The 23927-nt window shown below is 34.7% G+C and overlaps 3 protein-coding genes across 5 annotated transcripts in view; 1 reads left to right on the forward strand and 2 right to left on the reverse strand.

Moving 5' to 3' along the window:
- Positions 1 to 691: 691 nt before the first annotated feature.
- On the forward strand, positions 692 to 11998 carry LOC127959983 (nuclear factor of activated T-cells, cytoplasmic 2). The gene is made up of 10 exons (XM_052559492.1): positions 692 to 926; positions 1946 to 2798; positions 3340 to 3508; positions 4124 to 4326; positions 4951 to 5123; positions 5452 to 5592; positions 7532 to 7587; positions 7671 to 7803; positions 8086 to 8622; positions 11672 to 11998. The coding sequence occupies exons 1-10, from the start codon at positions 830 to 832 to the stop codon at positions 11716 to 11718; spliced, it is 2409 nt and encodes an 802-aa protein (XP_052415452.1). The 5' UTR covers positions 692 to 829; the 3' UTR covers positions 11719 to 11998.
- Positions 11999 to 12533: 535 nt separating this feature from the next.
- On the reverse strand, positions 12534 to 14289 carry manbal (mannosidase beta like). Its single transcript, XM_052559493.1, has 3 exons — positions 14159 to 14289; positions 13889 to 14040; positions 12534 to 12898 (listed from the first exon to the last, which is right to left on the reverse strand). The coding sequence occupies exons 1-3, from the start codon at positions 14280 to 14282 to the stop codon at positions 12785 to 12787; spliced, it is 390 nt and encodes a 129-aa protein (XP_052415453.1). The 5' UTR covers positions 14283 to 14289; the 3' UTR covers positions 12534 to 12784.
- Positions 14290 to 16255: 1966 nt separating this feature from the next.
- Positions 16256 to 23927, reverse strand: part of LOC127959024 (synaptotagmin-2) — a 40442-nt gene continuing 32770 nt past the window's right edge. For all 3 annotated transcript variants that reach the window (XM_052558027.1, XM_052558028.1, XM_052558029.1), the window contains 5 exons: positions 22521 to 22688; positions 20835 to 21002; positions 20618 to 20735; positions 20399 to 20532; positions 16256 to 19631 (listed from right to left, as the gene is read on the reverse strand). In XM_052558027.1, the coding sequence (XP_052413987.1) occupies positions 19416 to 19631; positions 20399 to 20532; positions 20618 to 20735; positions 20835 to 21002; positions 22521 to 22688 (804 nt within the window). In that variant the 3' untranslated portion in view covers positions 16256 to 19415. The remainder of the gene's footprint in view (positions 19632 to 20398; positions 20533 to 20617; positions 20736 to 20834; positions 21003 to 22520; positions 22689 to 23927) is intronic.

The raw sequence follows: 23927 nt of genomic DNA on the forward strand, positions 1-23927 counted from the left end.
ATAATAGGTTATTTTGCAATTGAAACAAAACTTTGGGGAGGTTAGAACATACTATTTAATTGGCGTTTATTTACTGAAATACTGATATATTTGAAAATGCTTTTTAATTGCACACTTCCTGCAGTGGGATGTGTTTTCGATGCAGTGTAGTCTGTTACACTGCTGGAAATGTCATGTCAAGTGCTCATTTTGATTAAACAGACGCTTTCAAAGGTCAGTCCAGCAGATGGAGCCATTGTTGTTACTAAGAACCCTTATAAGGTGAGGATGGACAGGTGTAAACGACAGGAATCACTGTAAAAACAAAGAGACTTGCACCTGTCATTTAAAAAATATACGCGGCGCCTTTAAGAGTCTAAAGGTAAAATAATAATTCCCATAACAGACTGTATTAACATCTTAAACTATAAGGGTTTTAAACGAGTAGCAGCACAATGAAAGCATAAACATCATGTCAAAATATGTTTTGCTTAAATACTGAATTAGACACGCATTACAATATATCTATGTTCTCTTAAGATTGAACGTCTTTTTGTTTTTGTTTGTTAGTTCTTATTCGCGGGTTCTGCAGCACTGAGAACCATTTTCTGTTACTTTGTCACAAAACAATCGTATACATCTTTGTTGTAGGCCTATTCATAGTTTCACACGCAGAGGTTTGAGTTGTTGTTTTTTTTGTTTTCAAACAGGAAGCTGCGCAGCATCTCTCGCGCTCTCACACGCACGCAAGCGAATCATTAGTAGCGCGCGAGGGACTGACACTTCGTTATTTCTTTTTGTCTTTTTAAATCACTTTTACTGAGGGAACATTGGCTTGAAAACTTGCCCAATGAGTAATTTATACGAAAACATCGACGGTCAAGAAGAACTGGACTTTCCATTACTTTTCCTGTACAACCAACCCGATTTACCTCCAGATGACCAAGGTTAGTGGGTGCCACTAATTATTACTAATCATTTTAGAACTTTTGACATGCTTTCCTCCCATAACAAGTGTTTTTTTTTTCTGTCCTCTATAACTGACCGTGTTTTTAATTGCATACAAAAGAAATAACTGTCAAAGTATTAATCGTGTTCCTTACAAAAAGAGAAGTATGATGCAATAATGATACTTTATAATAGTATGGTACTGCATTATAACTATGTACTATGGTATGCTACTCCAGTATAATTCAAAGAATTAAATTCTATTACTATTTTATTTTATTGTATTGTATTACTATTATTGCTACTATTTTGCTTTGGAGAGTTGGAGTAGATACATTGTGTGAACCCAAATAAATATGTAGCCTACTTATTTACAGGAAACATTCATATATATATATATATATATATATATATATATATATATATATATATGTATATATATATATATATATATATATATATATATATATATATATATATATATATATATATATGTATATATATATATATATATATATATATATATATATACATCCAATTTGATTAATATGTGACCCTGGACCACAAACCAGTCTAATTGAGAGTTATACATCATCTGAATGCTGAATAAATAAGCTTTTGTTTTATTTGTATAAGACAATATTTCGCTGAGATAAAACTATTTGAAAATCTGGAATCTGAGGATGCAAAAAAATCTAAATTCTGAGAAAATCACCTTTGAAGTTGTTAAAATGAATTCTTAGCAATGCATATTACTAATCAAAAATCAAGTATTGATATATTTACAGTAGGAAATTTACAACATAAAACATAATCTTTACTTAATATCCTAATGATTGTTGGCATACAAGAAAAATCGATATTTTGGACCCATACAATGTTTTTTTTTTCTTGGCTATTTCTACAAATATACCCCAGCGACTTAAGACTGCTTTTGTGCTCCAGGGTCACATATAGTATTATACACAGCTAAAAGGTGGTAAGATGGTTGTTAATGTGTTTTCCCATTTGTTATTAGTTGATGACGCTGGCATCCCCTCCAGTCATGGTACCAATCAAACTTCCCCAATCGTTTATCAAGACCCGTCTCTGTACGATGAGGAGTCTGCGTGCCAGCTTCCCCACCATCTCCCTACCGATGACCTTCTCACGTATGGGCAATCTGATTATAGACACCCCTCCATGACTGGAGCACCCCAAGCCAACGGCCCGAGAATTGAGATCACCTGTCCTGACTTGTACCAGCATGACCATGTCCACACCAACCCTGTGAACATCACTCGGCTAGACATCCCTTACAGGGAGAGCCAGTGCCTCAGTCCGGCTAGCAGCACCTCGTCTACCAGCTGGCATTCAGATGGCTATTCTCCTGGAACATACTCCCCGTGCATCTCTCCTGGTGTTGGTGAAGGAACGCTAGCCGGATTGACCGAAGCCATCCTATGCCCGATGATGCAGGCCATCCATGCGTCTGGTTCTCCCAACACGTCGCCTCGCACCAGCATCACAGAAGACAACTTCCTGGACCGCCGTCCCACCTCTCCACGCTCTCGCTCGGCTTCTCCGCAGGGGAAGCGCACTTACGCCGAATACGAGACACAGAGATCTCAAAGCCCCCGTTTTGGCCGGGACGAGCCCACCGAGTTCTATCCTCTGGCAAACTTGGAGGATTCCATGAACAGCCTCGGCCACAGCTTGACCAAACCAATCCCTACTAAGATTGTCCGATCTAATCTAGAGTATGCTGTCTACACGGAGAGCCACGTGGGCATGTTCCCACCCATGCCGGAAGTTAAAAAAGAATTGGCTGTGGAATCGTGCTATTTCATGCCTGCCAACTGGTCCAGTCAGGCTCTCGCAGGGGTTTGTAGGTATGATATAATCGATCCAGTGACAAAGCAACAGACTTACATTTGTCCATTTAACAGCCATTATCCACCAAAAATAAAGGTCCTTTATTGGCATCAGTAGTTCAATGAAGAACATTTAATACACCTGTAAACATTCGATTGCACAAAAGGTTTGTTTTAGTAGTAGTAAGTTTCTTCAGATAATTTAGCGGCTCTTTATACTAAGAAATGTTTTTTTTTTTTTATGGAACCTTTAGTTTTAAGTGTGTTCAAATGAAAAAAATAAAATAAATACACAAGCAATTATTGTATATAATTATTGTATTATAATTATAACCATGACCATAATACATTTGTGATGCGATAACATTTTTCCCCTCTCAAAAGTTCTCAAGTTTACATGTGTCTCTTCTAGAATCTCACTTTGTGCAGTACGAATGCCAGATTATCATTATGCATCACATTACAGTTTTTGCACATCTAGTTGTGGCCCCTATGCATTTTTAGTTCCCAGAGGTGATCTGTGATGTTTATTGTGACTGACTAGTATCTCATGTCTCAGTATGCCAGTGGCTGCGTTGCCTGCTCTGGAATGGCCTCTTCCCAGCAGCACTGAGCATTATGAGCTCAGGATAGAGGTTCAACCCAGACAGCACCACCGGGCCCACTACGAGACCGAGGGCAGCCGAGGGGCCGTCAAAGCATCTTCCGGAGGACATCCTGTCGTTCAGGTAAATCGAGGACAACTCTGCGTATTTAGAAGAAAAGTCAAAGTCGTGGGAGGGCAGAAAGGTTGGTTTTGTTTGGTTTTGTAAGCATGCGTGGGGAGCCAATATAACAATTCTCGAGAACCGCTGCATGTAAAAATGTGTGAGAAAGTTTGTGAGAGCGATTGAAAGTGTGTCGGCGAAACTGAGACGGCTGTCAGTGAAGAGCTTGATAACAGAAACAAGAGGAGAGAGAGAGAGAGAGATAATGCAACGATTGTTGTGACATTATTTCCCTGTTACGGCGCAAAGTGCTATGTCCACATTTAGGAAAATGAGGATCCGTGTTTTTGTCATTACTATCGCTGAGCCAATATGTCATATCATCTATACTGACTTAACCTTTCTCTCAACTATATGCATATCTCACCCAGAGTATCAGCATTGTGTCTGTTGGAAGTGAAGATAAATGACTTCATACATTTACTGTAAACAATTTGCATTGAGACACAAATGCAGGCACTTTTTTAATGCAACCACAATGGTATTTTTATTAACAGTTTATCTTCAAATGCTAGTTCATACTTTGATTGTTGGCATACTATGCAGATATAAACTGTGGTTTATGAACTGTCTCAGTTGCGAGGGTACACCGGGACCGAGCCGCTGGCTCTACAGATCTTCATCGGCACGGCTGACGACAGGAACCTCAGACCTCATGCCTTCTACCAGGTCCACCGCATCACCGGCAAAACCGTCTCCACCAACAGTCAGGAACGAATGCTGAACGGAACCAAGATCCTAGAGGTGCCACTGGAACCCAAGGAGAACATGAGAGCTGTGTAAGAAGATAATGATATCTCATAAAGACAACTGGGGCAAGTTGTCACGAGTGCTGCATGTTAATAGCTATGAGGTTTTGAGCCAAATATACAATTGCACAAATACAACAGTGGTTTTAAATGCCTATTTCTGCAATCTGTGAATTTCGTCTTACAAACTATTTTTTTTGGCAAAAACAGTAACTTTTATTTTATATTTATATATATATATATATATATATATATATATTACATGTAATATTTAGATAAAGCCATTAAATAGCTTATAACATGCATTTATTATGGCAGGTTTTCTTTATGGCAACTTACCTCATATAGTGTAAAAACATTACCTGCTATTGGATAGCAACATTCTTGGTCAGTAATGGTGAAAATATATTCAGCAGCAGTTTTGTAGACTTTAGTGTATGTGCCTGAAACTGACTTCCAATAATAAACCTGGAGAAATATTCTATAAAAAAAGAGTGTCAAATAGCCCAAATAGTATCTTATTTAAATAGGTAGTCGATAATTTCCATTATTATAATATAAAAAGAAGCCCAGAATTGATTAAAAAAAGGAACATTAAGTGATAAAAAACAAAAAAACAGTTGTTTGCCTGATAATTGTTCATTCACATTTTAGAGTTGACTGTGCTGGTATCCTGAAACTGAGAAATGCAGACATTGAGCTGAGGAAAGGAGAGACAGATGTGGGACGGAAAAACACACGAGTGAGAATGGTCTTCCGTGTCCATGTTCCTCAACCCAGCGGCCAGTGGATCTCTCTCCAAGTGACTTCACAGACTATTGAATGCTGTATGCATTAAAACTTTTCACTATTTTAATGCATGTTTTTTGCATTTATAAAATGTGGCCAACCCCATAATTTTATATTATTATTACCTTTTTTAATACATGACATTTTGTAAATTTGCTTTAATATTATATATATATATATATATATATATATATATATATATATATATATATATATATAAAATATTTATTTAAAAATCTGTGGCACCATACAGAATGTGCATGTGTTATTTGGCCAATCAGGCATAATCACGATGCTGATGATATCAGAATGGTCAAATATCATATTTTCAATATTAAATGCATGATTCCCGCGGGTTTGTTACAGCTCAAAGGTCTGCTCATGAGCATCCAGTGGTAGATCATCATGACTTGGACCACTGTTTGGTTCTGGGTGGACCGCAGATGATCCTTAGGGGCCAGAACTTCACATCAGAGTCCAAAGTCATCTTCTTTGAGAAAACACATGGTGAGTAAAACTCTTCAGTGAGAGGCTTGGTCACTCTTGTTTTGATCATAAGTGTAATGGTAAACCAATGTGTATTTCAGTGGCTAATGTGGGTGTCTAGAGAGCAAAGAGGTCGTCAGTGGCTCCAAAAATGGATTGCGTCAGATGATAAACTAAAATAAAAGACATTTGATTTTAGATTTTGTAATCTGATGCAATAACATTTTGACTATTCCAAAGTATCCAAATCCTTTTTTGGAGTCACTCTGTATCTCTAATGCGATTCAATACTAGGCACTCAACCTTCAATTTTAGATCTACAGTTTAAGTGAAAACTAATCGTTAAGGTGTGAATTCAGTTAGAGAGATGTTAATCACACTATACATGGGTGAATAACTCTCAAAAAAGCTGACAATAGGTGAAAGTTGATCTTCAGCGTGTTAACAGCTCCAACATATAACTCTTTTAATATTTGACTTCTCAAGGCACTATCAGCCATCTGTGAAGAAAATTGACATATGATTTGTTTAAAGTTGTATTGATATGCTTTGCATATGATGACAAAAGGTGGTCCAGACTGGATCCATAAGCCTCTGGCATGGTAGACTGCAGTATGGTTTGGACAACCTTTGCAACAACACAAGAGTGAAAAAAAAAGATAAGCCTTGCAAAGCTTGCATAAACACACACACACACACATCTACATAGCCGCCAGTTTGTCTGTCAGTGTTTAAAGACGTCAGAAACCTCAGAACCAACACCTACGCACTAAACATAACGTCAAGACACTGATTCTGTACCAAACACCTATATATATATATATATTGTTAGTTGATATGAAATCCTTTTAGCGAGTTGTCATGTCTAATTGGAATTTGAAATGCTAAACACTAAATCAAAAACTACTCTTAATAATTTACTCATTTTATAATTATTATGCATGCATATATTTAATAATGTCATTATTTAAGAGTCTACATAAACGCAGTAAGATGAAGGCACAGTTTACTGATTTAAAACCAATGTTTGCTTTGCAGCACACAGCATATGTACATAAACATTCAAAAGCATATGGAAGTAGTTGCATGAAAATGAAATGGACAAAGTTCAAAATTAAATTAAACTGACAGATGCAAAACCAGTTAAGGAGAAATCGTTAATCATTTTATGAATTTATTTGTGGAAGAACCGGAAAATGGTCCAAAACGTCAATTATATTTTGAATAACAGCGTCCAGCAGAGGTCGAGTCGAAGAACTTGAAGACAATGGCATACATCAGCCATGACTCACACCGAGACATCCTACACTTTCTGACGCAAGCAGAGTTTTCGCTGCACTTTCCATTTAGGTGTGCAGTGCGGTGCGAGAGGATGTGGTTATGCTCTGCACAGATAACTTCTACAAGCACAGAGACTCTTTCCTTTCCTGTACTCAACGTGAGGGTTGCAGAGCAGCAGTTACAGCAGGAGAGTGGGACTTTCATCCACTATGCATGAAACTTTCTCTTTGTTGCTCATGTAGAAGTCACAGACCAGATATTAGTTGTGGCTTCCAACATTAAATAGTGAGAATGCACATGGGCATGTGTTTGTGAGCGGTTGTAAATTAACTTCTTAGTTTAAAAAAGTACACTACCCTTCAAAAGATTGGGGTCAGTAGGATTTTTTTGTGAAGAGAAGTCTCAAACTAAGGCTGAATTTTGGAATATTGTGAAATATTATTGCAATTTAAAATATCAGTTTTCTATTTGAATATATTGTAAACTGTAATTGATTCCTGTGATGAAAACTGAATTTTCAACATCATTATTCCAGTGTCACATGATCTCCAGAAAAATCATTCTGAAATGCTGATAATAATATGCTGTTATTCATAAAGAATATACGTTATCATCTTATGTTAGAAAAATTATTCATAGTTATTTTTTCACCATTTAAATTACTGTTTCATTGTTCTAGTTGATTTACAGTTATGGGAAGCTGAGGCGAAAGTTTACAGAGACAAATGCACATCTGTAAGTACTTCAGACTATTCGGAGAGCAAGGTAATACATAGGCTTGAATAAAGCTGTTAAATGTAAGTTGTGTTTCCGATCAGAACCTGCTGTTTTTGGAAATCCCTCCATATCGAGATCCCAACATCTACCACCCAGTCAAAGTCAAATTTCACGTTCTGAACGGGAAGAAGAGATGCAGCCAGCCTCAAAACTTCACCTACACACCCCTCTCAGGTGAAACCTCCAGTGTCTTTATGATCAAATACACCTGCGTTTTTCTTTTTAAATGCAACACCATAAATAGTTTTGAACCGTGCTAATTTATTAATTTTTGTTTGTTATATATTAAATGTTTTGTATTGTTATTCCAAAAAAAAAGACAAATGACACCAAGATATACTTTACAAATTGAATGAGTTTACTAAGGGCAAATGCATATTTTATTTCACTTCATGCACAAATACCGTTGTCTTTAAGCTGATCCAGATGTTCTAATTCCAAATGTTTCTTCTCTAGTGCCACAGATTAAACCAGAGCCGGTTGAAGAGTACCAATACGCACAGTTAGGCTGCACAGGGCGTCCCATCATGGGCGTTTCTCCTCCTTCTTGTCATCTTGCAGACGGTTGCATGATGCCTGGTGGCTCGTCATACCAGCGAGCTCACTGCACGTACCCTGCTGCCCCCCAACACGCACCCATGCGCTATCTCCCGGGTCACACGGTGCCAGGAGTCTTCTCCGGCTCGCCGGCTCACGCAGCAGGTCACCCAACCTCTGTGTCTGCATTCATACCCAACACCTACCAGCACACCATAGCGGGAGACAGCTTCCAAACTGCTGCCTCTCTGTTCCCCACCCTGGATGTCTCAGAGCTCTGCTCCGCCACGGCCCATCAGAAGGCGTACGGCTCGAGGGCGTCCCCAACCACAGGGAGATCCCCTCCGGCCCGCAGCCATCAGCAGACATACCTGCCAGTGCAGCACCAGAGAAACGTCAGTCCTGTGAGAGTCTCCATCAAGCAGGAGAACCTGGATCAGGCCTATCTGGATGACGGTTTGTACGCTTACCATTCAGTATATATACTGTTGTGCTTAACAGTGCTGAGTAGTAACTGATTACATGCAATCTGGAGTAATAAGATTCCAAAAATTAGGTACACGTAATTAGATTATATTACATTTTAAAATGTTAAATTTTTAATGTAGGGGTGGGCAACATGACCAAAATATCACAATGTGAGTAACTATATATATATATTGATACCATGTAAATGTAATAATTATTTTCACTAGTGTCACAAAAAGCCTAAAAAACTACAACTCAAGCTCACTGAAAACAAGTAAACAGTCAGACATTAAAAAAAGAATAAGAAACTAATTATAAGAAATAGGACAAAAAAAGAAACTACAGTAGAGCAAATAATTCAGAAATACTTTGTACATCATATATTCTTCACTGTGTAAGTTAAATATATATTTCTTCTTATCAAAGTTACAAAAGTGATTTAGTCAAGAGCAGTGAAGAACATTCTCTTTTGTTATTTGATTAATATGAATGACAGACAGCAGGAATAATAGACTGCTGTCACTTTAAGAGCCGCCCCGGATCCAATTTATTGGATCTGATTGTTTTCACTGGACACCTAACTTACTGTGTTAACGAGGATATTTGCAATGGTTTGCACATGCATAATGACATTAGTTCTCTTTTGCTGCTTATTGCGCTTCAACGGCTTAAAAATCACTTGTTTTAAAATGCAATGCTTAAAAATGTGTGCAGACGACAAGTTTTAACAATAAGTTGTAACCGCCGTAGAGATGATACTCCAAATTCTCTACCAGTTGACATATATAAATAAATTTCTCATCCATGCTTCTCAGTTTAGAGGAAAAAAGCACCTCTCAAGCAATAAGATCCTATTTAAAAACAAATAATTGTACAAATTACTTAACACTGTGTGAAACATGCTGTCAAACACTTCTTCATCATATCCAGTGACTTCACAAATTGTTGATCTTGCAGTTCTGGACAAAAAATATTTAAATATTTACATTTTTGACTTCTTAAAAAATTAAATATATAGTGTTTCCCCGACAATAGATAAAGTTAGATAAAAAGTAATCAGAATACATTACCTAAAGTTAGTATCTTAGATTACGTTAATAACTGCAATTTTCATCATGAAATCAGTAACGGAATAAATTTTAACCCAGCTCTGGTGCTTAATTCGAATAATCGGTTTTCTGAAGTAAAAATGTATTTCCTATATATGGAAATTAATTATGATAACCAATGATAACATAAAACATTAAATACAGACGTATAGTGAGCTACAAGGTTGTTAAACAATGGTATATGCTTATGTTGAAGCATCAGCCTGCACTATTTAAATATATTTGTTTTTTAATGATCAAGTATAACAATGTCTATCGGTGATCTACAACACACAAGCTTTGAACAGGTTTTAGTTTTAGGTGTTTTTTTTTTTTTTTAAGTTGTAGACCTACTTTTCTATTGTTTTCTTCCCAAACACAAACAACAACAAACGTTTCCTTGACATCAAGATTTTTTTTGTTTGTTTGTTTATAAATTTATACTAGTGTTTATGGGGAAAATGTATATTTTAAGACACTATACACATTTGATTTTTAGTTTTGATTTATTAGATATTTATCAGTTAATATTAAACTAAATTATAAGATGATTAGTTGTAGTTTCAGATGATTTGAGAAGTGTTTAATATATATGGGTCAGTATTGAGCTCTAACTGACCTAAAACACACACACAGGGACAAATAGGACACACCATCGATCTCCCAGAAAAGCATTCGATCCCTAAATAAACAAAACGTATTCTTCATTCTTGTAAAGTCTCATGCAGCTGATAATCGTGAGCCATATTTTGAATAATATTACATGTGTTTTTATCTGCGGTGGCTGTGTGGGCATCACAAAGAATCCCATCCTCGCCTCAGCTTCTATTTCAGGCTGATTATACCTGTAAATGCTATCCCTACTGTCCCCTAATCTAATTTTAGACTGAAAACTTTCCATTTTTAGCCCACTAACTTGTCTGAGCAGAAAAACAGGAAGCACAACTAAAGCAAGCGCGAGAGGGTCGCGTCAGACTCAGTGCTGCCATCTAGCGGTCAGTCAGTGTGCTGCAGCGAGTCACTGACCCATGATGCACCATTCAATATCTTTAAAGTCTTGTTAATAAGTTTCATGGTTGAGCAGGTGAAAATAGTTAATCTGATTACTTTGTAAAGTAGCAGCACGTATAACCTTTCATGTCTGGAACAGAAGTTTAATACTTAAGTCTTTGATTTGATTATGTCATTAATGCTGAGCAGTAGGAACAGTAATGCACACTTCAGCAAAGGTAAAGTTAAGACTTTGTAAGACTAGTTAAAGATAATGTACGGAAATAAACTGATGAAGGAAACGCAATACTTCAGTATGTTCTCTAAATGTCTAGGAAACACAATGAGCTGTAATTAGCAAATGATTTGCAAACTTACAACCAATAACTATTACTTTTTTTCATTTGACAAAAAAATTAAAATAAGGCTTGAATAGCTTTGCTCTAAACCAACTGTACATTTCTTATCCTACTGAAGAAAACAACCTATTTTTGTTTTTCAACTGCAAATGTCTAAAGATTCTTAAATTAGGATGCTTTTACTTGAGCAGCAAAATTAATTGCTGTTTTCTGTGAAGATGATCAAAATAAAGTGAGTTTATGGTTAAAACAAGGACAAATATCTGCCAACGGTCTCAAAAAACACACCTAATTCAAAAGGAAATTAGTTTTCATGCCTCATTGACAGATATTTGCTTCTTTTAACCATAAGCTCAACTATTTTTTTTTTTTTTTTTTTTTTTTTTTTCAGAAAGAAAGGTTTCATATCTTCGTTTTGCATCTCAAATAAATGTATCTTGATTTAAGAGCTTTAAATGTTTGTCTTGGAAAACAAAAATACTGCCAAAGATATTTTTTGCAACATTTAAACGTCATACATTTATGACTTTCTGTTCTGAATTAAAGACTTGAAGAAACTCTAAACACCACAAATGATTTGGTTTATATTTTTCCTTGCAGTGAATGCTGTTATAAGAAAGGACCTCGTTCATAAAAATAATCTCTGATGTCAACTGAGGAAGAGAAATCATCTTCTCTCAAGATCCTGCAACATCACAGATCAAGACATCAAGAATTGATATATATATTTAAATTTCTGGTTTTTCATATGATTTGTACACCAAAATTTGACCAGTAAGATCATGTTATATGCAACATTAGTGTGATTTACTGTTGTTTATATATATAAATATATCATGCCTTTTTTCTCAAATCATGTTTTTATGAAAATTTGACCTAGTAAGACATATTTATCGATGTGCAATTGAAATAAAATGTTTTAAAGTGTCTGTTTTTGTTTTAAGTAACAAGTTGTAACTTGAGTAGAAAAACAAAATGATGGTCAGATAATAATACTAATAAAAGTGGATGCTGATTAGTTGGTAGTAGTTTATATTAGATTGTCTAACGGCTAAGTCAATCATTTAAATCCTGATGTTTATATCGGAGTGCTTAATATTTTGTTCAAATACTGTAGCTACCATTTCATAAATGAAAGCCAATAAATTATTTTCGGACCAAGCATTTTCCTATGCAAAATTAAAATTGCAAATTAAGTAATTCATACAGTTTATATAAATTGTATGCAAAATATTTTTCATTATAAAGTACTCAAAATCACTTATGCTGTGTGTGTGCACTTGGATGGGTTAAATGCAGAGCACCAATTCCGAGTATGGGTTAACATACGTGGCAAATGTCACGAAACGCTAAGATCAAGAATCTTTTTTTTATTTTTATAAATATCTTGCATGCATTAGACTTGCATTCTATTAGTGCTAAACATTTTATTTACCACAACAGAAAAAAAAACAAGCAGAAAAATTGTCATCAGTTTATTCATATCAATGTACTTGAAATTAGCATAAAAAAACAAAAACAAATATTAGTCAAAAACAATGACACATACAAGACATGTCATACAAACACTGTTTTGAAAGACACTGTAAATCCCAAACTCAAACCAGATGATCTAATGACTGAACTGAGCAATGTCTGGTTTGATCCACGTCCTCTAATGCTGTGAGTGAATCCATCATTAGTGAGTCTGTCAGACACAGGCTCACACACTCTCTATCTCTTCTTCTTGCTCTCCTTTTTCAGTTTCTGCCGGATTTGTTGAACGGGTCCCTTGGGCTTTCGGCTCTGATCCGAGCTGCGAGCGTCAGCCGGCTCCGGAGTCTCCACCTTTAGTTACGAAACACAGCAGAATAAAATCATTTGAACTGAACAGAATAAATCTTGAACTAAAAGATTTAACATATTTCCCCCATCTGATTAATCCCAGTATTAAAAGTTTTCTGGAATGTTGTTTAAATATGCAAATGATGCATTACCTAATTAAATATGATATATAATTTGCATACATTTCCCATAGACTGTATAGACATTTCCAGAAATCTGAACATTGGATAAAGGCTGGAGGAAAAACCACAATTTAACATTATATAAGGTGAACGATATTGTGAGCTGCTTAATTTCTTTTAATATTGTTGACATAATTGCAGACCTGCAAGTGCTATGTAATTGTCTTAAGTCGCTGGGGGATATTTGTAGCAATAGACAACAATACATTGAATGGGTCAAAATGATCTATTTCTTTCTTTGGCTAAATATCTTAAGGATATTAAGCAAAGATCATGTTCCATGAAGATATTTTGTAAATTTCCTAATGCAAATATATCAAAACGTAATTTTTTATTAGTAATATGCATTGCAAATAATTTAATTTGGACAATTTTAAAGATGATTTTCTCAATATTTCGATTTTTTTTTATTTTTTTTTGCACCCTTAGATTACAGATTTCCAAATAGCTAAATATTGTCTGATCCTAACAAACAATGCATCAATGGAATGCATTGCATCTATTTATTTAGTTTTGTTTTTATCGACCCTTATGGTCCAGGGTCATATTGTATTCTTATAAGCATCTTGGAGTACTAGAAAAATCCCTCATATGAATAATACTCATAATTGACGTGTATTGAGGATGTTTTTTCTCCACTAACGTTAGTCTGAAAGGAAACTTTTTGTGGAAACCAAATAGCCCAAAATCTTCAAAGTGACCAGAGCACAACAGTCAAGGTTTTAAAGGCCTATGCTGCAATAACATGTGTGCCATCACTATCATACCCTAACATAAAAACATAGTAATAGTAAGAATCAGTAATCCGCACCTGTTCGTGGCTCTTTGATGTGGGGAGGATTATTGCTAAAATACAGACGAGCTGAAAAATAGCCCCTAGAAATAATCCATAACGCAGGAGGCTCTCGAAGAGAGTGGGTTCAGGAACCTCCGGAGGAGAAAGATCCAGATCAGAGGACATGACTGTAGGAGAACAACACAACACACTCACAACAGTGTGCTAAAAGCATGACATTACTGTAGTTAGCGTTTGATTAGAACAAATACCATCACATATATAAATCACATACAAACCCATTACCTGCACATATGAACCGTAGCCTTTTCTGGCTTGTGGAAAATTGATAATTACTATTTGAAAAAAAAAAAAAAAGTCTCGTTGTCAGATTTAGGATAGGGATGGACACATCCGGGTTACTGGGCATGCGCACATCAAACCTGCTGCACGAGAGGAGAAATCTTATAAATTTAATAAACGACTGAATGGGCGGATACGGTTGGCTTAAATAATACCTCTTATATTATGATTATTAAGTGTTTTATTTACATTCAACATTTGTCGTTTTACCTTAAGATATACTATTTCAGCGCGCCGGTGTGCTTTGTCACGTGGTGTTACTTTTCTCACCACATAGTTGGGCGGACCAATCACAGTGGATCAAAATTCACCGACGAAGAAACAGTTGATTTTCATCACAGAACAATACTTACTATACATTTCACTGTATATTATATAATTATACTTATTACTCATTATATATTTTAAACAATTCAAACAGGTTTCAGGGATCTCCTAGTGAGAAATTAGCGAATAGCGTTGAAATCACTAAGGTATCAAAAGCTAAAAAAACATAGCTAACATATGAAAAATATCTAGGCCTATGTTGTTTTGGTTACAATTTGTGACAGTGGATCACACAACCAGCCAAAAGTAGCAAGGTATATCTGTAGCAAAAGCCAACAATATATTCAAAGTGATCAATTTTTCTTTTTCTTCCTTTGCCAAAAAAACTCATCGATTAGTGTTAAGTAAAGATCATCGTCCATGAAGATGGTTTCCTGGCGTAAATAAAACTTAAATTTTGACTATTAATATGCATTGCTAAGAACTGCATTTGGACAACTTTAAAGGCTATTTTCTCCATATTTAGATTTTTTTTTTCACTCAAATTCCAGATTTTCAGACTAGTCGTATCCCACCCAAATATTGCTTTTTTACTAAGAAACCAGACATCAATGGAAACTTATTTATTCAGCATTCAGATGACCATTACCAAAAAGTAGTATACTTCAAGTTAATTTTATAAAGTATACAAAGTAAACTTTTAAGTATACCTTAAGGATAACAGTAGCAAACTTTGAGTACACAACTAGTTTACCTGTTTGTAGTTTGTACTGCAATTGTACTGAAAGTTAACTTATATGTATACTGATAGTTTACTAATACTTTGTACACATTGAAGTATACTGTCAGTAAACTACTAGTTAAGTAGTTTTATACAGCAGGTATACTCAAAAGTTTTCTTTATACTTTATCATACTTTAAGTATACTACTATGTCCCTATTTAGGTTTTAATGTGTATATATTTTGTTATATGAATATCTGAACAAACAAAACATCCAAAGAAAGAACATGGTATCTGCTTGTTAAAAAAATGTTTTATTCTAGCTTCATGCATTCTTTTTTTTTTTTAAACACTTACTACTAATGTGGGTAAGCAACATTGAAAAAATAAATAAAGAAATAACATTTTGAACAAAAAGCTGAAAAAAAGACTATGAATTGGTTTCAGAATGATAATCAAAACGTAGATGGAGTCCATCAACACCCCAAAGCTTGACCGTAATTATTATCTCTTCATCAGTCAACATTTTATTCCATAACGTTACAGTTTTGATGCTGTTTCATGTCAGATTACATGTGTTAGTATCTGGTGTTCCTTTTTTCTTCTTCACTTGTGTTTTTTTGGAAATTCTGTACAGAAGATGTGTACTAGCGCCCTCTACCGTATAATAATAAAAACACAGATTCTAGGAGTATAGCTCAAATATATTTAGACTTTTGTTAGTATAAGTAAACTAAACTTAAATGTCCTTTTAAGTATATTTCTTAGAAGTACATAAAAAGTAAACTAAAAGCGTTCTTTCCTATATTTAGTTTAAAAGAAGTATACAAACAGCACACTTGAATAAACAACTTTTTCGTAAGGGGATGCATGAATCTCAATTCTAAAACATTGACCCTTATGACTGGTTTGTGTTCCAAGGTCACATTGTATTCTTTAAAGAATCTAGGAGTACTAGAAAAATCCCACAGTAGCCTATGAATAAAACTCATTCAGTCACTCATCACACATTCATGTTTAATTTTTAAGGACCGACACACCAAACAAATAATATATTTCAAAAGAACTTTATTTCCTGTGATTAACTAATCGATAACTCGTGGAGAAATCTGCATGTAGACGTTCTACTGGTTGGTTTTTACATTGGTTGTACTGGATGACAAGAAGCTACAAGAGCGGCCAGAGGAAAGGCTTTCTTTTTTCTTCATTAGCCGATGTGGTAAGATTGGAGAAGGGAATTTCAAAGCATGCCAAAGCATCCACGAAAGGAATCAACAACACTGGAACCTCCACAATGGACGAACGCATAAGGAAGGCATCAGTTCTTTGGAAGAGTCTTTACAGGGAGGTTAGGAGATGTTAGTAAGCCAAGATGTTGGCAGTATTGCAATCGGGAAAGTTTGTGACAATATGGTTTGATATTAGAATGCACTGAATGGAAAACAGAAAGGGAAGGGCATCCACAGTGTCCCAGGGAAGACTGGGATTTTGTTGCTTGCTCTGCAGAGGAACACCAGAGCCCTGCGGTTTGATTCATGTCCACAGAAGAAACATTAAGACATTATTCTACATTGGTCCTATTGCGAAGTACAACACACAGAAGCAGACAGATATTTCTAAGCAGCTGTAGACAGTCCAAGGCTGTTCCACCGAACAGAAAGTCATAGAAAAGAAATGATTACATACAACAGACAGAGCATTCGATGAAGGAATAAAAAACTATAAATATGAGAACATATCTTAATGGCCACTAAAATACTATCTTTATTCATTAATTACCTATCCTGGGCTCTATGCATTTTGATTTAGTCAAACATTCAACTGCCCAAATCTAAAACATGGAAATAAAATACTTCAGAAGTGCCATCTGATCAGTAATTTTCCAAAAACAGGAAAAACAAAAGATCATTATGTGAAAATATATCTTAAATCCTTAAATTTAATTTAATTTACAAATAAACAATAGATATATTGGGCTGGTTGTCAATTGCACACATATTGCATAATAAAGTCATGCCATTGTACACTTGGATCACCATAATTATGATAATACATATCTTTTAATAATTTATTTGCAAGCAATTATGTGAATACACTGTTTATCTATTATGTAATCTCAAATGACTCCAGTTGTCATCGTATAAACACGAGGGCATCACTTTCATATCCTTTCAGTTATTGTGAGGAACAAGAGCATCTTTGAACAGACAGTTGCTCTCCCATCGTTCTGGCTCAAATGCATGAAGATTGATATTATTGATTTCTGTTGAGGTGTTTGTTTTGTCCGAAAACGATGAGCTTTTGCGAGGGCCCATGCATATGGCTTCGAGTTTCAGCAATTGGTTTTACACACTGTACATTAAAAGGTGCATCTCACAGGACAACATTCAGGTCATATCAAAATAAAGAAATAGGAAAATGATAAAATGAAGCCTATTTTATAAAAATTAAGCACTTTTTTTTTACTTAAAGCAATGCAATGCAATACAATAAAATGGTCCTAAACATATCTTAATGCAAAATACAATTTGTGTCTTGTAACCCGAATGTGTTTTTGTGAGATTCACCCTAACTAGACATTCCTGTAAATTCACAACCTGAACATTTTTATTTATTTTCACATCAACAGGACAGAATAAACACAGAAACGTGACAAATATACATGGACAAGAAGGGGAAACAAATGCAAATAAAATGAAACTGACACCACAAGCACGAGTCTCACGTTACACACAGCTCTTAATTCTCTGTTGCAAATTGAAAAGTATTTTCAAAAACCCTATATTAATATATTCTTAAATGTCTTGTACCCTTTCAGGGAAGTTTCATAAAATGTGCATTCAGAGCATTTTTTTCCCCTCTACATTTATTATCAAAATGACAAATGCCACACGTACACAATATAATTATGCTCTATCTTTAAAACATGCTTCTATGTACATCAATTTATAGGTACATGCTGTAGAAACCAATCTGATCAATGCATATATACAAGCATCGTTGGGGATGAAGAGTGGAGCTGAATGCTTCGGATTGCTTTATTAGTATCGTTTACCACACACCCAGTTACTATTCTGTTCCAGATAATACTTTGGCATCTCGGAGAGTGGAGTTTACTGAATGAGTCTGAGCTCCAGGTATTCAAATGTATGGCCAAGATCACAAAAACACGACAGCGAACTCTCAAGGACACAACAACTGAGTGCAAATATCATTTGTACGATCCCACGATACATTCACAGCCAGCTTTAGTGCCTGTCAGGTTTGGCCAGATGGGATCTTCTATATGTGAGATACATGAACGTCTGGATTTGGCACTGTAATCGCAGCATTACAGTAAAAGAGATGCGTCTATACCTTTACACTGACCGGGTAAACCATGCTTGACGCATGTTACATGTTTATTGCAGAATTTAATGAATTATTAGCCCATTTATCAACACAGTCCTATCTAACAGCACTGTTACAAAACCATAGACCTGAATCTCTTTCTTTTGGGCGCATATATGCAAATATGACGTTTTTATTTGTCTTAAGCCTAATTTATTTATCGACAATGTAAACAAATCTGCCCTACACCGGTTGCTTTTCCTACGATGTTTAAGTGAAAGTGATCATTGCTTTGTAATTGTGCAAATGTGTAGATATTTGTAACATAAACTCACTATTATTTGCACTTATGATTAGGCACAAAATTCCATTTAATCAACAACATCCTGAAACTAATTATTCTCTGTTCATGGAAAGAAATATAATCCTTTAGTAATATTTAGACCTAATCCAGTTGAAAACGTTAAATAATATGACATGTAGGTGCAAAAATGGTGCATTTATTGATTTTTTTGTGCACTTTTCATTGTTGGTTTTTACTATTTTTGTATTTGCATATTGTGTATTTGGCTGGCAAATTTGGCTGTGTAAAATATCATTCTGCTGGCTACTTCTCCTAATGCCATTTTGCGTTTGCTGTTTAGGTGCACAATGTTATTTGCAAATGTTGTTTCAGACCAAACGTGACCATTTCTCCTGCCTCGGTTTACACTACGCGGCGAACATGTGATATTTTTCATCTTTTCAAGTATATTCTTTCCAGTATATCTGTTGGTGATTATGCGAAACAAACTGGCAGAGCACATACGGATGAGTGTGGGGTGTCATGCAGTGGCGGGTTGGTTAGTTAGTAGGTTAGTCAGGTCAGGAGATGTGAGACGTTACTTCTTGGCATTAAGAGCAGCCAGAGCGCCATCGATGTCTTCCTCCGGTTGGAGGGGATGCCATTGGGCGATGGGACGGCGCGGGTTGGCCAACATGTCGGACCAGTGCTTAAGCGCCGTGCCTGAGGCTCTGCTGCCAATGAAGATCTTCCCGATGGCATCGTTTTTGCCGATCTTATCGTAGTCGAAGACCGTCACCACCACAAGGATTTTCTAGAGAAAAAAACGGAAAATCATTTATAGCCAGACGAATGATAAAATCTGGTAGTAAAAACTGCTTCAATGTATGATTCAGTATATTTTTAAATGGAAAACAGTTGTTTTGAAGTTGATTAGTATTAATATTGCACAATATTTCTGTTTCTACTGTATGTTCAAGAACATGTTTTTTTTTACAATCAAAAAATCAACCATTATTCTGGTATAAACTGTTATAACATCATTTGGAGGGAATTAGAAAAATGTAGCACAATATTTTATTACACCTGCCTATCCAAAAAAAAAACATTTACTTTTTAAAGTGCTTCATTTGGGCTTTACACCCCAAAACTAAAAAATATAATTAAATATATAATATAAAATAAAATATTACAGATTACCAATATTTATTTTAAATAATGTTAGCTGCTTCTAAAAAGAAAAACAAAAAAGAAAACAATTACAAAGAACTGGTTTACAGCCTGTTATTAATTAAGTTATTAATTATATTCTGTCAACAGAAAAAGTTTCAAATACATCAGAAATAATATAAGAATTGATTACATTATATTACAACCATGCACTGATCTTCTTTCAAATCTTAAAACATTTCTTACAGGCATTTTTATTTTCATTTTCCCCTATTTATTATTACATTTTTTTTTTTTTTTTTTTTTTCTTGGTTTTGGAAAAATGTTCAGAAAAGCAATGATGAATATGAAAATATGTTCCATGATGTGACTTTTCCAAACAAATACTAAGAATAATAAACATAAATCTACCTGCATCTGCTCCAGAGGGATCTCAAAGCTGAAGGACTCATTGTAGTACGGGTTCAGTGTGTTCTTCTTCACCGTAGTCTTCTTCTTCTTTAGCCGCTTGCCGTTCTGCAACAGCTGGATCTTCACATACGGGTCTGCAAGAGGTCAAATGTCGAGTTAATTGCATCGGACAGATTAAAGATATCTAGCTGGTCTCGTATATCTCAGCTTGTTTCTCACCAGACAGGCCGCCCACGTCCATCTTCTTCAGGTTCTTGGCTTCGAGGATGCAAACGGTCAGTTTGCCCGCAGTGGGAACGTAACGCAGAGAAATGCAGATGTCACCAAGCTTCTCCGGCTGAAAGAAGAAGATTTCAATGGGTGATCATTTATGATTTGAAGGTACTGATCCTGAGATTTTTTTTTAAATCATAAAAGCAGATTCTTTAATAATCACCTCCTCTTTCTCAGCGCTGTCCAGGTCTCTCCACTCCTCGATCGGCTGACCCAGATCCAAAGTGTTCATGGGTAGCTTGACCTCACCGATGATGTCATGCTTGGAGAAGCGGTCGTAGTCGTACACAGACATGACCAGCGTCTTCCCACCCAGCTCCTCGTATGGGATCTAACATCAAAACAATTGAGAAGAATCAACGTAAATTATACATAAAGGTGTTTCAAACAGTGCTGAGTCAGAAATCTGAGCATAGAACATATTCTCCTTTGAGGATTGTGAAATATAGGAGATGCAAACTGTTTTTGCTTAGTTTTGCCATCGATATATAGATAGAAACAGATTATTCAATAAATGTGTCTAAAAATATATATGTTGAATATTGTAATTAATTATTTTTCTATATTCTATATTAAAATATAATAAAAGTTTGTAAAGCAAAGCCTAAAGACATTTTTAAATATTAAAATAAAAGGAAATAGTATAGGTTTGGGACTTCGTTTTAAAAATATTAAAAATATAAAATATTAATAATACTAAATTTATATTATTTTATAAAACATGTATTAAATAATATAGATTCAAAAGTGTGAAATTGTGAATCCAAACCACAAATGTTTTTGATCACAAAGTATAACTATAAAATATATGAAAATATATGAAAAATATGTGACTAATAAGAATGACAACTGATAAACATTTTTTAAATATTAAATTATAATGCATAATAAAATACTATTTTAAATATTTAAATATTATATTATACTAAATATTTAAAAATAATATATCAAATGTGTTTGTGACTATGTGACTCAAAGCCTATAAACTTTCTTCATTTTTTGGTTTAAATACTAAAATATTAAATTACAATAAATAATCAAATAGTATAATATATTAAATATTAGTAACTGTGAATAAAAGCATATAAATGTTATTTTTTTCAAATGTTAAAATATAAAAACCTTATAACCTTATATAAAAAATATATATATAATTTGATATCTTAATATATATATATATATATATATATATATATATATATATATATATATTAGCATATAAAAAATTACGTTCAGTTTAGTTGATTTTTCTAATATATATATATATATATATATTTTTTTTTTTTATGTTTCTAATAATTTGCATGAGAAAACCTCCTCCTCACTGGGCTTTGTTTTCTTTATCTCACTCGTACAGTGTGCAGATACGGCCGATCCATTTTTAGAAACACAGTCAGCCGTTCTCACTGTAAGGCAGGGGCTTTGAAGATGGCCAGTTGTTTCTGTCCTAGATCACTTTTCTCTGTGTGAGACTATTAGAGATCTCCCAGTGTCCACCAGAGGATGCTCGGGCCCCCCGGAGCTCATTACTGACTCTGGGAAACTAAAGCTCATTCAGAAGCTGCTGGAAGCGATACGAGACATGCTGGTGTTGCAGAAAACCACCAATAAACACTAATGACAGACCTACAGCTCTGGAGGCATATCACTATTTTTGTATTTTATTCAATATTTGTAATGCATAAGAGTCAGGGGTTTACCGATCATACAAGTTTTATAATATATTATCAAAAAACCTGTTTTTGCTGTTTGAGAAATCATACATATATATGTGCTTTATGCATCTATATTTGCCCAACAGAATGACTGACATCACAATGAGTTATTTTTAAAATAATAAACCGGTTACCTTGAAGACAAAGGTTTCGTTGAACACTGGGTTGAGGGTCTTTTTGTGCACCTTGGTGTCAAACTTCTTCTTCTTGTCTGGAAGGATGAAGACTCTAACGTAAGGGTCGGACGTTCCTCCAGAGTCCATGGAAATCAGATCGGCGCACTGCATGATTCCCACGGTCAGCTGTGTATGAAAAACAGAAGCAAGGGAAGAGACATAGTGAATATCTTTTAGAAATAATATAAAATCCCACATGAGATCTGTTTGGTACATTTTAAATGATATTAAATGGACAGAAAATAGTCTCCTGCTTCTCAGAATTTTCTTGAGAAATTTACACTGAAATTAGCCTTATTCAAATAGAAAACATTTATAATATTTCACTGTATTTTTGATCAAATAAATGCTGCCCTGGTGAGCAGAAGAGACTCTAAACAGTTGTATTGTACAACTGTTCCAGTCTGAAAATCCTCTAGCAATATCATGTGGCTTTATATATATTAAAACACATGGTAAGAATAACAATGGTAAGTCATTAACGATTGTTTAAACTCATTTTGGTTGAGCCGTAAGCATCTTTAGCTACAGCTGTGACTCAGCAGATACTGAGGCGTGTTGCTAAACACCATCATCAGTGAAAGATACAGCGCAGCATGAGCACAAGCTTCCTCAAAGATCATAATACAGGGAACGTTTAAGAGATGTATTAGTTGAAACAATAGTTCAATCCAAAAATTTAAAAACGTTGTCATTGTTTACTCAGCCTCATGTTGGTCCAAACACAAACATGCTGTTATTTTTCAGTGGGACACTTCCTGTTAATTACACCAAGACTTTCGTACTTAATCATTTAATTGTGCCCAGATGCATCTTAATATATTTTAATATGAGCCAAAATGAATAACTAACAACACATTTCAATATATATATATAAAAAAAAATTAAAAAAAAAGATAAAATGAGAAACGGTTCATAACACCTCTGAAAAAATTTAATTACCTAATTCGATGATTTTGAGTGCATACAAAACTATATGGGCTATTCTACAGAATTGGTCTTAAGTAAGAGTTGGAAGCGTCTTGAAGAATAATTTTTTTTTTTTTTCGAAAATATATTTTTTTTAAATTTATGGAATATTTGACTTCTCCCCAAATTTGTCACTACCGAAACACAGTAATAATAATTTAATTAGAAGGGTTATATTAACCTATTAAGATATTGCCGACATTGTAAATATTGATTTTTTTGCTATTTTATAAAAAGAAAATTCATACATTTTTCACGATATTTCATTTGTAATTTATGAGATTTGTTGTATTTTGAATCAAATTTTTCTTTGTAATAGGCAAAGAGTTGATCATACTGATTTCAAAGTCAAGGATTTATAAATTTAAATATGCATTGAGCTGAAAACTATCTTAA

Source organism: Carassius gibelio, chromosome B6 (assembly GCF_023724105.1).
Source record: "Carassius gibelio isolate Cgi1373 ecotype wild population from Czech Republic chromosome B6, carGib1.2-hapl.c, whole genome shotgun sequence".
In the NCBI taxonomy this organism is placed as follows: Eukaryota; Metazoa; Chordata; class Actinopteri; order Cypriniformes; family Cyprinidae; genus Carassius; species Carassius gibelio.

Bases quoted from the DNA above. Each gene is read 5' to 3' on its own strand.
- LOC127959983 (XM_052559492.1), top strand. From the start codon at position 830: ATGAGTAATTTATACGAAAACATCGACGGTCAAGAAGAACTGGACTTT. The intron at 927-1,945 runs GTTAGTGGGTGC...ATTTGTTATTAG, and splicing joins TTTACCTCCAGATGACCAAG to TTGATGACGCTGGCATCCCC. The intron at 7,804-8,085 runs GTGAAACCTCCA...TTTCTTCTCTAG, and splicing joins CACCTACACACCCCTCTCAG to TGCCACAGATTAAACCAGAG.
- manbal (XM_052559493.1), bottom strand. From the start codon at position 14,282: ATGCCCAGTAACCCGGATGTGTCCATCCCTATCCTAAATCTGACAACG. The intron at 14,041-14,158 runs GTAATGGGTTTG...GTTCTCCTACAG, and splicing joins GCTACGGTTCATATGTGCAG to TCATGTCCTCTGATCTGGAT. The intron at 12,899-13,888 runs GTGCGGATTACT...TCGTAACTAAAG, and splicing joins CATCAAAGAGCCACGAACAG to GTGGAGACTCCGGAGCCGGC.